This window comes from Tetrao urogallus (genome assembly GCF_951394365.1).
Source record: "Tetrao urogallus genome assembly, chromosome: 6".
Classification (NCBI taxonomy): domain Eukaryota; kingdom Metazoa; phylum Chordata; class Aves; order Galliformes; family Phasianidae; genus Tetrao; species Tetrao urogallus.
The window spans coordinates 26,726,946-26,739,828 of NC_136819.1; the positions used below are offsets into that span (position 1 = coordinate 26,726,946).

A 12,883-nucleotide genomic window follows, 5' to 3' on the forward strand; every position below is an offset into this window, starting at 1 on the left:
TATGTGTATGATGATGATGATGATGATGATGATTTTGTATTGTGAATATAAATCTAGACAAGTCAGTGTGACCTGTCTCTCCCATGTCCAAAGTGAAGAATTGACCCTTGCAGTCAGTCACAGCACAGCACTGAGTCATACATACTTTTCATGAAAATAATGCAGAAATTCCCCATAGTTTTTACAGATATTTTTTCAGGAGATGAAGTGTAAGTCTTCTTTGGCAACACAACTTGGGAAAACTAAGAAGCTTGTAACACCAGATCATTAATCTTTCTGACGTATGATACACTTTTCACTATTAATGTCTATTTTTTTTTTCTTTTTTTCTCTTCATGTGTTTCATTCAAACTCAGCTGATCTGTTTGGGTTCCACTTGAACTCCTGTGCTCACCAGTCTTATCCCCACCCTTGACTGTTCTCCACTTCCACTGTAAATCGTCTGGGAGGGAGCTGAGTCTTATCCCACCTCTGTGACTCTACAGTGACCAGTGCAATAGGGTCTTTTCTGCACCATTCCTAATAACACTTTCTACTTTTCCTGCGTAACACAGAATATACTCTGTTTGAATATTTAACACCACGTAGAAAACAAGGGAAAAAAAATATCAGAAGTTCCTTCAAAATGGGAACTGAAGTTTAGAATGAGATTTACTGTAGTGAAGAAAACGGTGGTAAAGAAAAACAACAACCAAACATCCAGAAGTAGATGCAGGGAAGCTGTTTTCCACAGGGATATGACTGTCCTAGAGAAATACAGTTTCCTTGCTTTCCAGTATTTGATTGTTTGTTCTTCTTATTTTAATTCCATTCAGAATTAAATTCAAGACAAAGCCTCAGTGGTGCAGTACTTGAGTACTGGCTTTCCCTGTGAATAGTTAGGAGGTGAGTTCTTGATTGCGCTCACTGTAGTGAGCAAGCTTTCCTGAAGTACAGTGGTGACTAAATGCTTCTCCTAGATTGTTATCTTTCTCTAAGGCAAAAGGTGTGTATTTGTGATCCTTAAAATAAATGTGATGAAACAGTTAAGAGTACATAATTGTGTGAAGAATGAATTTGACACATTAACTTGGCAGCTTCTCTGGTCGTTAAACACATTGGGTTCTCAAAACCCCTTTTCTCCTACTTAAAAAATCTGAAATGTAATCTTACACCCTACTTGATGGTGTCACTGAAAGCCAAATATTTATCACTCAAAGATTTATAGTTACTTTCAGTCTTAGAAGGTGGAAAGTGCGGTCATCTCTGGCCAGATGTTGTATCTGGGTTTCTGACGTGTCTTTTTTTTTTTTTTTTTTTAATAAGTGTGCTTTGTGAGGTTTATATTCTAATGAATGGAGTAATTTTTAGCATAAAGAAACCTGTGCAGCAGTGACAGTTTGTTGTCACACAGCTGTGCTCTTCCTTTCTCCTTGGAGTTTGTGAGCATCCCTGGTTTAATGTAGGGGAATCTGACTTAGCTCTGCGGAAGCTGAAGCGTTTGAGGAAAGAGCTGTTAATCTTTGATCAGCTGGAGTCTCCTTGTTACTGATTTTGATTACACAAGTGTATGACTTTAATTACAGCTTTTAATAAGGTTCATTTCTTCCTAGCCATATTCTTTGTATAGTAGTGCAGCTTATCTTTTCTTCTTTCCCCTGCCCCCCTTCCTTCCTCTGCTGTCTTTAATGGAAAAATGCGGTTGAGGTCATTGTGGGTGATTCTGCATCCAGAGGTGTGGTGAAGTTACAAGAACTGTGGCCCTGTGACGAAAGCTGACGGCCACAGTTCTTGTAACCTCACCACACAGAGGCATCCCTCTGCACTGCCCCCTCCAACAGCTCAGTCCTCTTGTGCAGCTCAGAGCTCTCTTTTCCAGACCCTGTACACCAGTTGCTGCCTGGGACTGGTGGTCACTGGTCAGGGACAGGGCTGCAAGATGCTAAATTCAAACAGGCATGTGCTGTATGGAACAACTTAACAACCTTTGGAAAATCTATGTAGCCAAAAGGTGCACTGGCTCCCGGGTGTAATTCTTGCCTGCTGGGGACTGTCTTATTTTCTCTGAAATGCAGCAGCTGAAATCATTGCATCACGAATGAACGTAGCAGACATCACCAGTCCATGGTGCTCATTCCACACCTACAGCTTTGGCATGCTGGTCTGCCTGCATCTGTTAGAAAAGTAACCTGATGGCAGCTTTGTGGAGGACTTTTGGACTTGTAATTGTGAATAATTGAGATGTGGCTTAAAACACAAGAAAATGCTCTTTTTCCCCACAAGTAATATTTTGGCTTTGGAACTCATTGCCCCACCATGGTTTAGGTGTGAAAAATAAAGATGGGTTGAAGTCAGTTGAATACATTCACAGAAGAAAGATTCATCAAATCTCTTAACATTATCCACGATTGGGTGACTTGACACTTGAGAACTGGTTATCAGCAATGAGAAGGAGGAGCCAGAGATTCCTGCCTCTGTTTTTTCGTTCTTCAGTAAGTCTCTGATATCAGCCCCTATCAACAAAAAGATAGTGCACCGATACGGCCCGTGGAGAACGAGTATTGCTCCCACGAACGTTATGATGTGGAAATGACAAGTGACATAAAAAATGCGTATCAGACTGTCAAACACAGCAAAATAGTGATTTGCACCAGTTTGGCATTTAGAGGTGTGCGAAAGGAGTACACGTTTAAAATGGCAGTTGTGCCTATGGAAGGGGGGATAGTGGATAAACAGAACAGCAAAGGGAGCTTCTTTTATCTTTGTGTGTGCATCCTTCCAGCTCCCTTGCTGTGTGTTATACTCTTTTTGCACACTAATGAATATTGGAGTCAGTGCAAGTTAAGCTATATCTCATTCTGCTCCTTTTTTTCTAATGAACTTACCCCTGATGGGTAGCTTTCCTAGCTATTCATGTCACGACTGAATTTCACCTTGACAATAGATCAAGAATGAGGTTCAGCAGCATGGCCCACCTACTTGCTCCAGCATGACAGCTGCTTTGTGTCCTTAGGGTAGCTCTACTTTGATGCTTTTCCCTGTTTAGAACAATTTGGAGGGAGGATTTTGGTAATCTCCAGCAGGCAGAGTTTTTAAACCTTTCTCAAGGGAATATGAAGATCCTACAGAATTTTTGAACCAATATTTATGAAAGAAGTGACATTGTCTTTAGCTTGGTTCTTCCCACTGGGCTCCAGAACAAAGGATTTGCCACGCGGGATCTTACCAGCTGCTGTTGTAGCCTGCTGCTGTTGGTGCCTTAAACCCAATTGTGGAAAATTCTGGAATGGTGGAGAGGAAACATCTAGTGTAAGCGTTGCAGACATGGCTCTAGCTGTTAAAGGGTGTGTTTTCATGCTTCAGAAACAACAGTAAGAAGACTGTGTCTTCTGCTCTTTTAGGTTCTTTGAACTAAGAAATGCTGGATTTAAGTTCTTCTAAACCTGTCTGGCTTTTTGGTTGTTCACAATACTGTAGGAGTCGCTATAGCACAAAATTGACACGTTTGGTGTACTGACTTTGCTGGACTACAAACTACAGGGGAAGAGAGACAATAGAATGAGGTCACTGCTGTGTACGTGGTGCATGGCGCTGGGTTGGGGGCCAGTGTGGTTGCAGCATTTGTTTGTCCAGTAGCTGTGCCTGCTGAAAAGATCTGCGCCTGTTTTCTAAGAGTATCGTCCTTTGATGACAGTTTCTGCATGATCTGCTTTGATAGCGTATGGTGTCAGCCAGCTTTTCACGTGTTCAGGGGAAGTTTTTCTGGTTGTCAGTTTGAATAAACCAACCGTATGACCCCTTTTCCCTAGTCTTGTTTGAGGGGAAGAGCAACCTTTTCTAATCTCCGCCCTGTCTCTTTTGGCAGACTTGGGGACCAGTTCTACAAAGAAGCAATTGAGCACTGTCGCAGCTACAACTCCCGGTTGTGTGCTGAACGGAGCGTTCGCCTTCCCTTCCTGGACTCGCAGACTGGAGTTGCTCAGAACAACTGCTACATCTGGATGGAGAAGCGGCACAGGGGACCAGGTTGGTAGCAGTAAGTGTGCGTGCGCATGTCTGGAGGTCTGGCCACTGAGCCCCCATGGGATTTAATTAATAGAAACTCAAACCTGCTACAGGCCACGCAGAAGAGAAGCTGCCTAAACCTCTGTGCCTGCGGGGGATTTCCTTTGGTAACTGCAGAGAGCTGATCCTAATTATTCTCTCTTACCCGAAGAAGTGCCTGACATGGTAGTTTCTAAGACTGTATCACTGTAGCTCTTCTAATGCTATTGATCCCAGTCTGTAGAAGGCACAATGCCCTGTTCTAAGCAGGATTGAAATTATGTTCAGGGTGGAGAAGCGGAGGTGGAAGTCTCAGGTGAATGCTGAAAATAAAGGGTTGCATTAGGAAGTACATATAGTGGAGGTGAAATACAGGAGAGTCCAGCAACTGGAATGAACTTTGTTCTGATGATTAGAAATGTAGGTAAACTTCTAGTTCTATTTTGGACAAGTTTGGATATCAGCTCTGGAGTCTCAGTTTTCTCAGCTGCAGAAAAAAATTAATATACATCCTCAAAGACCTTTGGCTAAGTTTCTTTCCAATGGGGGAAAGGCCACCATTAGTTTAGCAGGCTTTGGTCAGTCTTTCCTTTGTTAGAATAAATCCATCTGAAACCCTTGTTTTGAAAGCAGAGGACAATCACCAGTTCAAAGGCTTGATGTTACTTAAACAGAAATCCTGAAACCCAGTGAAAATTTTGCTGGAGTATGGCTGAGTATCTGATCCACAGTTAGCACAGGCATGAATTTTCTGACAATACAGGAGTGGATTTGTGTTTTTTCTTCCCCCCTCCCCCCCAGTGCATACTGGAGATCCAGGTAAGAAGGGGTCAAGTGTACACAGGCACTGATCATGTGCACATATCCTTGTCAATTCCTGTAAACCATACTGGAAAAAAAAAAAAAGAAAACAAAAAATCCAACCTGGAACTGTGGATAGATGCAGGCTGCTGTTACCTCCTCCACTGGCTAACTCGCTGCAGCTGTAGCAGGAGGAACACAAAGGACACTTGCCTCCCCTCCTGTGAGCAGACTAGGAAAGCAACTCATGCCTCTGAAGGGTGCTTATCTGAAATGCTTCCTAGGATAGGAAGGGACATATCTAGGATAGAGGGACAGATCTTTGCACTGCTCCTGTTCCTAAAATACTCAAAGTAGGTGTTCTATGGTCTTGCAGTACCACCAGAAAACTGTAGCAAAATGCAGCCACTTCTGTTGCAGGAGACAGCGGGTGTTTTACCAGCGTTAAAAATATCCTAAGAATATCTCAGCTGCCAAAACTACTTCAGTAATCTGAGACTGCTAAATGTGGTTTATGACCACATTAAATTTTTTTTTTTAAATCTAAAATCTCCTAATTCCTAAGAGATTATGCTTTTGCAAAGATAGGTTTCCTTTTTTTTTTTTTTTCCTTTTTTATTTTTTCTTTTTGGTTAATCACTTTGGCTCTGCAATTTTTGTTCTTGTAACATCAGGTTATGAGTAAGGTGCTGCTTTTTAAGCCTTGTGAGCTCAGTAATAAACACGTATACATCCACTATATACACAAATGATGTTTTGGCAAGAGCACTTGCTACAAAGATAAGCAAACATAGTATTGTGTAGGTCTCATTGGTGTCCCTGCACTTAGAGAGGAAATCATCCTAGAAGAGTTACAGCATCACACCAGGAGCCAAGAGCTCTGTCACTAGTTCTCTGGACAACCTTTGGCAAATGCACTGTGCAAATCTTTTTCTCACTTCTGATACTGAACTTTCCTGTGGCTTCCCCTGCAAAAGAGTCAGTGGCTCCAGTGGGAACTAATGGTAGAACATTCCTCATAGAGAGTCTTAAGTGAATCAGGCTTTCTGCATTTGTTGCAGCCACCAAATCTGATGCTTTTGTTATTTTAATTTAGAATAATCAGTGCAAAATGAAGCAGTCCTCCTCCCCCATATTTGCTTTCCTCTTTCTTGATTTTTATTAGCCCATTTAGTGCTCCCTTGGGTCTCTTTGCATCATCTATTTCTTGTAGTATCGTTATAGTGGGTCAAAGCATCCTTGTTTAGTTTTAGCGTCCCTGTTTTCAGGCTATAGATATTGTACTTATGCTCATACTGAACATCTCCAAGAATTCTTTGTCAGCCACCGTAGTATCCATCTTGTGTGCTATGTTCATTGCCATTTATTATCCATAACATGAAAAACTGCATAAAGACAAATGGCAAAGCTCCAGGAACTATTTTCTTTTACAGAGAGTTTGAAAAACAGAGGAGAGTTGGGATCTCAATCTATTAACCTGGTTTCTCACCATCCTCTTTGTTAAAGGAGTCAGAAAACTGCATTTCATGATAAACAGTTCAGGGTTAATTTCACACAATACTGCACATAACTCCCTCCCTCTTCTCTCCTCCTCCCCCAGCCTTTCACAAGAGCTTTGAGTTATGGCTCTCCTACACTAATGAGATAAACAACATAACTCACTGCAGGTTCTGCTATTTCCTCTATAAGCAAATGGTTGGAACCTTCTCTGGTTGCCCTATAAGGCCCCAGAGGGAGAGACAGCTCAGCTAGGACTGAAGACAAGACAGTAAGACATGCATAAGTGTTATTTCTATATGCCCTGCAAGATCAACTGTGCAGGGGCTAGATTCTGTTCAGAACAGACCCTTTTTTTTTATTGCTTCTCCTCTGTGTAAACAGTCGATGGTCCACGCTTCACGTGAGGCAGTATGGAGACATATAGGTGTCAGGGCAGAGGACTGAAGATAGTATCTAATGAGTTTGAATCAAGATGAGGCTTGATATCTGTCTTATTTTACTGGATGGCTGTGTGTTAATGAGCAAGGATATTGCAAATAGGAATAGAGAGACCTGAACATCTCCAGAAATTCTCTGCCAGCCTTCTTGGTATCTGTCTTGTGTGCTGGATTCCCTCTCATTTAGTATCCCTGACCTGAAATACTGTCTAAAGGCAAATGGGGAAAAAAAGCTCCACAACCATGGATTTTGGTGTTGGAGGAACTTAGGAGCCTATCTGCCACCTGGAGTGGGCTTCATTTCCTCAAGGGAGGAGAATTCTCCACTTTCATCTATTCAAGGATACCTGCTGTGTTTCTCATTGGCCTTTCAGCATTTGCAGTTGGCATTCAGTGTCTTGGCCGAATCCAGAATTGCCAATTCATACGTGAGTTCACAATACTTGAACCCATGTTAATGGATATTATCTCAAAACTGCAGTGGATCCTTGCTTTTCTCTGTCTGGGAGAAATGTTCAAAGCAATGGTGCCCACTTCATTCAAATCTCTCCTCTCTGGAGGTCTGTGCAATGGAAGGCTGATTCTCTGTCCTGTTTCCTTAGCCTAACAACCCTGCTTTTCAATGCTGTGAGCAAATTTTTGAACAAAACCTACTGTGAAAGGGTGAGGCATCTTGGCTCCACCTCTTTAATGACTCACATCAGAGCAGGCACAATCCACAATCCACCCCACCATAATAGCAATTGTTTGCAGTGGTTAATGTTTGCAAAATGCCTTGTAGAAATGTGTCAAGCACTGCAGAAGTACTGGTTATTCACATTTTATCCTTAAAACAGTCACATGTGCTGCTCACCAAAACGCATCCTTCTTGTGTTGGGCATAATGCCTAGGAATCTGTGCAGTGACAAAAGAGGATGTGCAAAGCCCTGGGCCTGCACTGTGACCTCGGGCAGCCAGGACCTCTGCGAACATTCCATCATTTGGCCAAACACAGGCAGTATGATGTAGATGCTCCATTTATGCACCAAGGCCAGGAAGCAGGTGGAAATCATTGAAGTCTGAACTGGCATCTCCAACAGCTCAACTATTTCAAGCCAAAAGCTTGCAGAACGTGATTAGCCCATACCCTTAGGGTGAATAAATTTGGTGTATGCGTGTCTCTTATTTTTTTTTTTTTTTCCTAGTGACAGTATATTGTCTTTTTTCTTGTGTTATCTGCATCTGACTCAATGAATCAGCTTTGTTCCAGAGCTGATATGCTCTCTGGGCTGTTTCAGAGGGAATGGCAGAGAGCAAGCCATCCTGCTGTTCTTGAACTGATTTGCTTTACTCGTGCTGCCTTAATGATGTCCAGCTGTTTACTGCTGGTACTGTTTCAGATATGGTAACATTAGTAATGTCCTCTCTCTTATATCGTCTTATTTGTTTTCTGAGGGCAGTGGGGTTGGAACTTCAGTTGTGCTCAGTAGCCCCTTCAGGAATAACAGCAGAAGGCAGAAGAGTAAAAGCAGAAGTGGCAGACAGAGAGGTCAACGGAAGCAGGGGCGAGAACAACATTCTTCCAGCATTTCTGGATCTTGTTGGGTATCAAGAGTAACTGGGGCAGTAACTTGTCAGTGTGCTTCTGTGTTCTTAGTAGCAGTGCATTCACAGGGCCCTGCTGTGTCCTGAATACAGGAGAACAAAGCATAGCTTGAGCGTTGGCTAAGGGATGCCTATCATGAGAGCCAGGGCAGCTCAGAGGCCAGCAACACCAAATGTGAATCAATGGAGCATGCAGTAATATAAACATTACTGCTGTATTTCCTCCTTAATTCAGGATGTGGGCATGAGGAAGGCAATATCCAGAATAAAGGATCTCTTTTTAAACAAAAGTCCAGAATTCAAGCGAAAATATCAAGTCCCAATAGCCAGACCTCACGGATTTTTTGTTTGCTTTCACTCAGAAGATGTTTTCTGAGCTGGTCTGCATACCAGGGCCTTATGATTCGTGTGTCGGAACTTCATCTCTTCTCTCCCAAGGCACTTTCTCTGCCCGTGGAGGAGACATCTCCCTGTGACCCAAGAGAGGCTGAAATTCTATTTACCCTGAAGGAATCACAAATTATTTATGTGCAGCTCTGGTTTCAGTGAGCTGAGTGAAGTGTATGAGTGAGACCCAGATTCTCTGTAGGCCTGATCCCCAGAGGTGCCAAGGAGCCTCCGGACTACTGGATACCTTGAGTGCATAGTTCTGCATCACAGTTTGCAGGATTGAATCCTCTAACAAGAGACACTGAAAGGACAAGGGAAAAGATGCTAGAGACAGTGCTTTGTGGTTTACAGACTGAAATATGATTGTTTTATTTCTTGCCTTTAATTTTCAGGCCTGGCCCCAGGTCAGCTGTACACATACCCGGCACGTTGCTGGCGCAAAAAGAGGCGTTTGCATCCTCCTGAGGATTCCAGGCTGAAGCTGCTGGAAATTAAACCTGGTACGTATTTGTTTGCCTCTCTCTCCTGTGCTGCAGAGCAGCTGGCATACACGCAAACCTGGCATTTAGACCTTGGACTCCATCTTTGTCCCTCTCCATCCATTTCTCTTTGTGTTTATTGCACCTTAACTCAGTTTGCTGTAACAGTAACCACTAAACTCTGTACTTAACTCATGCCTAGCAGAAATGTGGATGGCTTGTGCTAAATGAAATGAGAGCTGAATTTACCTTCCATAGGAGTGAATCCTGGGCATCCACAAATAAATGTATAAGGATGTGAATGATCAGTTTTTTTGCTGTTTACTGCCTCAGTGTGTTATTAATACATAATCTTCCTCTGGCATCTGCCAACTAGTTTTTGTGGAGACCACTGTGTGTGAAGAACGTTACACTGAAAAGATTTATCATAAAGGGACCAGGGGTGTGACCTGAAATCTATTTCCTGAAACAGGAAATAAGAATTAGCAAAGATTATTATGTGGTGAAAATTATGCCACATTTGTATATGTGTGTATACCTATGTGTGTACCTTAGTCTATTCTTCTTTCACTGTTATTGTCCTTGGTATTCTTCCCACACAATTAAGCTGTATGAAGTGATGAATCTGGATGCTGAGCGAGTGACTGTAAAGCAGATGTGGAGGAACTGCAGCTGTCAGGAAGAAAGTAGTGTTGTGCATTCTTCCCTGCAGTTAGTAATAAAGGTTTGCTGTCTTTGGGTCAGCTGTTACAAGAAAGAGGGAGAGCACAGCTGTATGTGGTTTTTAAGAGGTGAGACACTACCAGTTTAAAAAATAGAGGAAATCTCTAAAATGTAAATTAAGAATGCTTAAAAATAAACCTATTTGACAGAAAAAAAGGCGTCTGGGAACTGAGCTGTACACAGCAATATTGATAACTTTGCTTCTGTGCAGTGGTGAATGAAAAGGAAGAAAGAAGCAGTAAATGGACAAGTTGTAAACCCAGTAAAATCAGAGGCAAAATTCTTGTTGACGTTGGTAGAAACAGGTGTTTGAAGACTTCAGGCTGGCAGATGTGAGCAGGCAGTTGGACAAAACGAAGAAATGTCTGCTCTGTTGGGGTGCAGACTAAGGATGAAAGCTCAGCCAGTAGATAGAACCAGACCTCATAGCAAAGCCAGCCAAAAAGAACTATTGAAATCAAGTCAGGTTACTCAGATGTCAGTGAAACTGAACTTGAGGAAGAGGATGATGTTGACCCACAGAAATCTCTACTTCACTCTTTTTTGATGTTGCAAATGCTGTTGTGCCTTGGTAATTTAGTAAGGCAAAGCAGTAGTGTGGAGTTAGATTCTTCTTTGTTTGCATTATGCTTCTGTGCTGTACTCACTGAATGCCAAATTAGTGCATCCTACTTGCCACAGGGCATGAAAGGCAATTACCACAAAGTTATCAGATAAAGAGACCTCAGCATGTCTGCTTCTGTGTTGTTTTCCCTGCTATAAACATTTCTTCTGCATCTCAAGAGTGCTACTGTTGTTGCATTGCCAGTGGCAGCCAAATAAGGCAAGTTATATTGCTCTGCCATTTAAATCTATTTTCCAACCAATTTCTATCTAGTGATTAACTTTCTTTATCAGTTACACTATGAAATAATTTCAATCCATCTGTGCATATCTGGAGTAGTCTTACTAGGCAAAATGGGATTTTTCCTTTCTTGAATTTGAAAGTATATGATCTACAGAAAACAATGGAACTTCATTTAAAGGTAACTTTTGACAATTTCAGAAGAAAAGGTTTAATTTATTTGCAACATGAATTGTAGAAATGCTGTACATTTTTGAAGGGGATCACTGAGATAAAGTCTAGCACTGAACCTAGGAATCTATCTCCTGCTGACCTCTTTATTTCTCAGTTAAACATTTGGTGACCGTGTGGGGTGCAGATATGGTGATGGTGATTTATAATCCCTTAGAAGCACAGTGATGATGTAGGACATATAAAATAAATCTGGACGGAATCTCATCTAAATATTTCAGTTTCACTGTACCTTGGTCTTGGATATCCTCATCTTGACTTAGAGCTGTTCTCAGTAGTTGATGACTATTTGCTTGCTTGTGCTGGGTTAATGTGAAGTAGCTAGTTTTTAGGATAGGAGACTGTTGAGAGTTGGTTATATGTTATGTAATACATGCAAGCAGTGCAATTCTACAACATCAGATTTGGGCTAAATCTTATTTTTCTTAAGTTGTACTTTTGTAAAACATTTTTACATTTAAGATCTATTTTTCAGATGCATTTTTAATAAAAATTCTATTACAAAGTTACAGAAAAGAATCTTGGCTTCAGAAGTTTCTAATCCAGCAGTCAGAGGAAACAGAAGAGGATATGAATGCTTGTTTGGGCTTTTGGAGAGGTTCACTACAGAGATAAGTTGTGTCCAGAAGTTTAAGAGTTCTAGATAATCTGGGAGATAAAAGACCTAGAATTTTTGTTTGGTAAGTCATAGTTTGTCAGCAGTTGGTCAATAGATAGCTTGAAGTATTGTCTTGCTAGTAACTTAGGAGTATAATATATATAATAGTATATATTAGTATAATACTAATGATTTATTAGTAAGTACATGTAGTACTAATTCAGGATTTATAGTTGCAATACACTTCTGCAGTGTTGGTACTTTGCAGCTATGGTATATTTGGTATTACCAAAATTTAATGAAGAAAATGTTGCAGTGTTTTCTGTTTCCCGTAGATTGTATTCCAACACAGTATCCTGCTTTTTTTGTTGTTGTTGCTTTCTTTTTTGTAAAATGCAGGTGCACTGTAATATTTTTCTTGGGGTCAGTTCCTGCTTTCGTCCTAGTAGAACATGGTGCTTTTACTGTCTTTATTTGTTGCTCTTATTTGTGAAGTGTTCCCCTTTAAGAATAGTTACAGCTAAAGCTGTGTATATCAGAATACTGGAATAGAGGTTGCTGATGCAGCCTTTACATGTCCATTTTCCTCTGCCACTGTATTCTATGTTAAGTGCATGGATAGCCCTAGCAAAGTAGCAGTTAACACTCTAAGCATCCTCCATCCTACTCCAATAGCCAATAGATATGTGATAGAAATAAAGTATTGCCAAAGCTTACTTATGGTAACTGCCTCAATGACAATACAGTCAATATTATTATCAGACCTTTATGAATAACTCTAAGTATTCCTGGCATTTAATTTCACGTGAACTAGTATTTGTATTTCAGTAGCAATTCATATAATTGGAACCAAACATTATGTCTCAAGAGCAGCCAAGTTTTCATCATTGTAATGGATGTGAGGTGTTACAGAGAGCTAAAGTTATTAGGTGTTGATATGTTCATGAAACTAGGTCTCTGCCTCATTCTGTTCAACCAAGTTTGGGCAAGCCTAGCTGCCTGCAAAACTGGGCAGTGGTATTTGCATGGCATTGGAACAGTGAGAGGACTGAAAGCAGGTTGTGCTACCACACACACTCCTTACCTGGTTGTTCTCCTGCCTGTTAAGAGAGGAAGAGCAGAGCAGAGATCCTCTGTATGGTTTGTGTGGGAATGGGAGAGAGAGACTTGGACTGAGCTGCTTAGCCTGTTATCTTACAGGAAAGGGAGGAGGATTTCCAACTTTGCTACCATCACCTTGAATTGCAAGTGCCACAAAGGCAAGCAATAGAGT

At 41.3% G+C, this 12,883-nt stretch overlaps 1 protein-coding gene across 3 annotated transcripts in view; it reads left to right on the plus strand.

Annotated features, from left to right (window-relative positions):
* Window positions 1–12,883, plus strand: part of DPF3 (double PHD fingers 3) — a gene marked incomplete at both ends in the record, with an annotated part of 154,866 nt that overhangs the window by 64,815 nt on the left and 77,168 nt on the right. For all 3 annotated transcript variants that reach the window (XM_079536904.1, XM_079536905.1, XM_079536906.1), the window contains 2 exons: window positions 3,845–4,005; window positions 9,128–9,235. In XM_079536904.1, coding sequence (XP_079393030.1) covers window positions 3,845–4,005; window positions 9,128–9,235 — 269 coding nt within the window. The remainder of the gene's footprint in view (window positions 1–3,844; window positions 4,006–9,127; window positions 9,236–12,883) is intronic.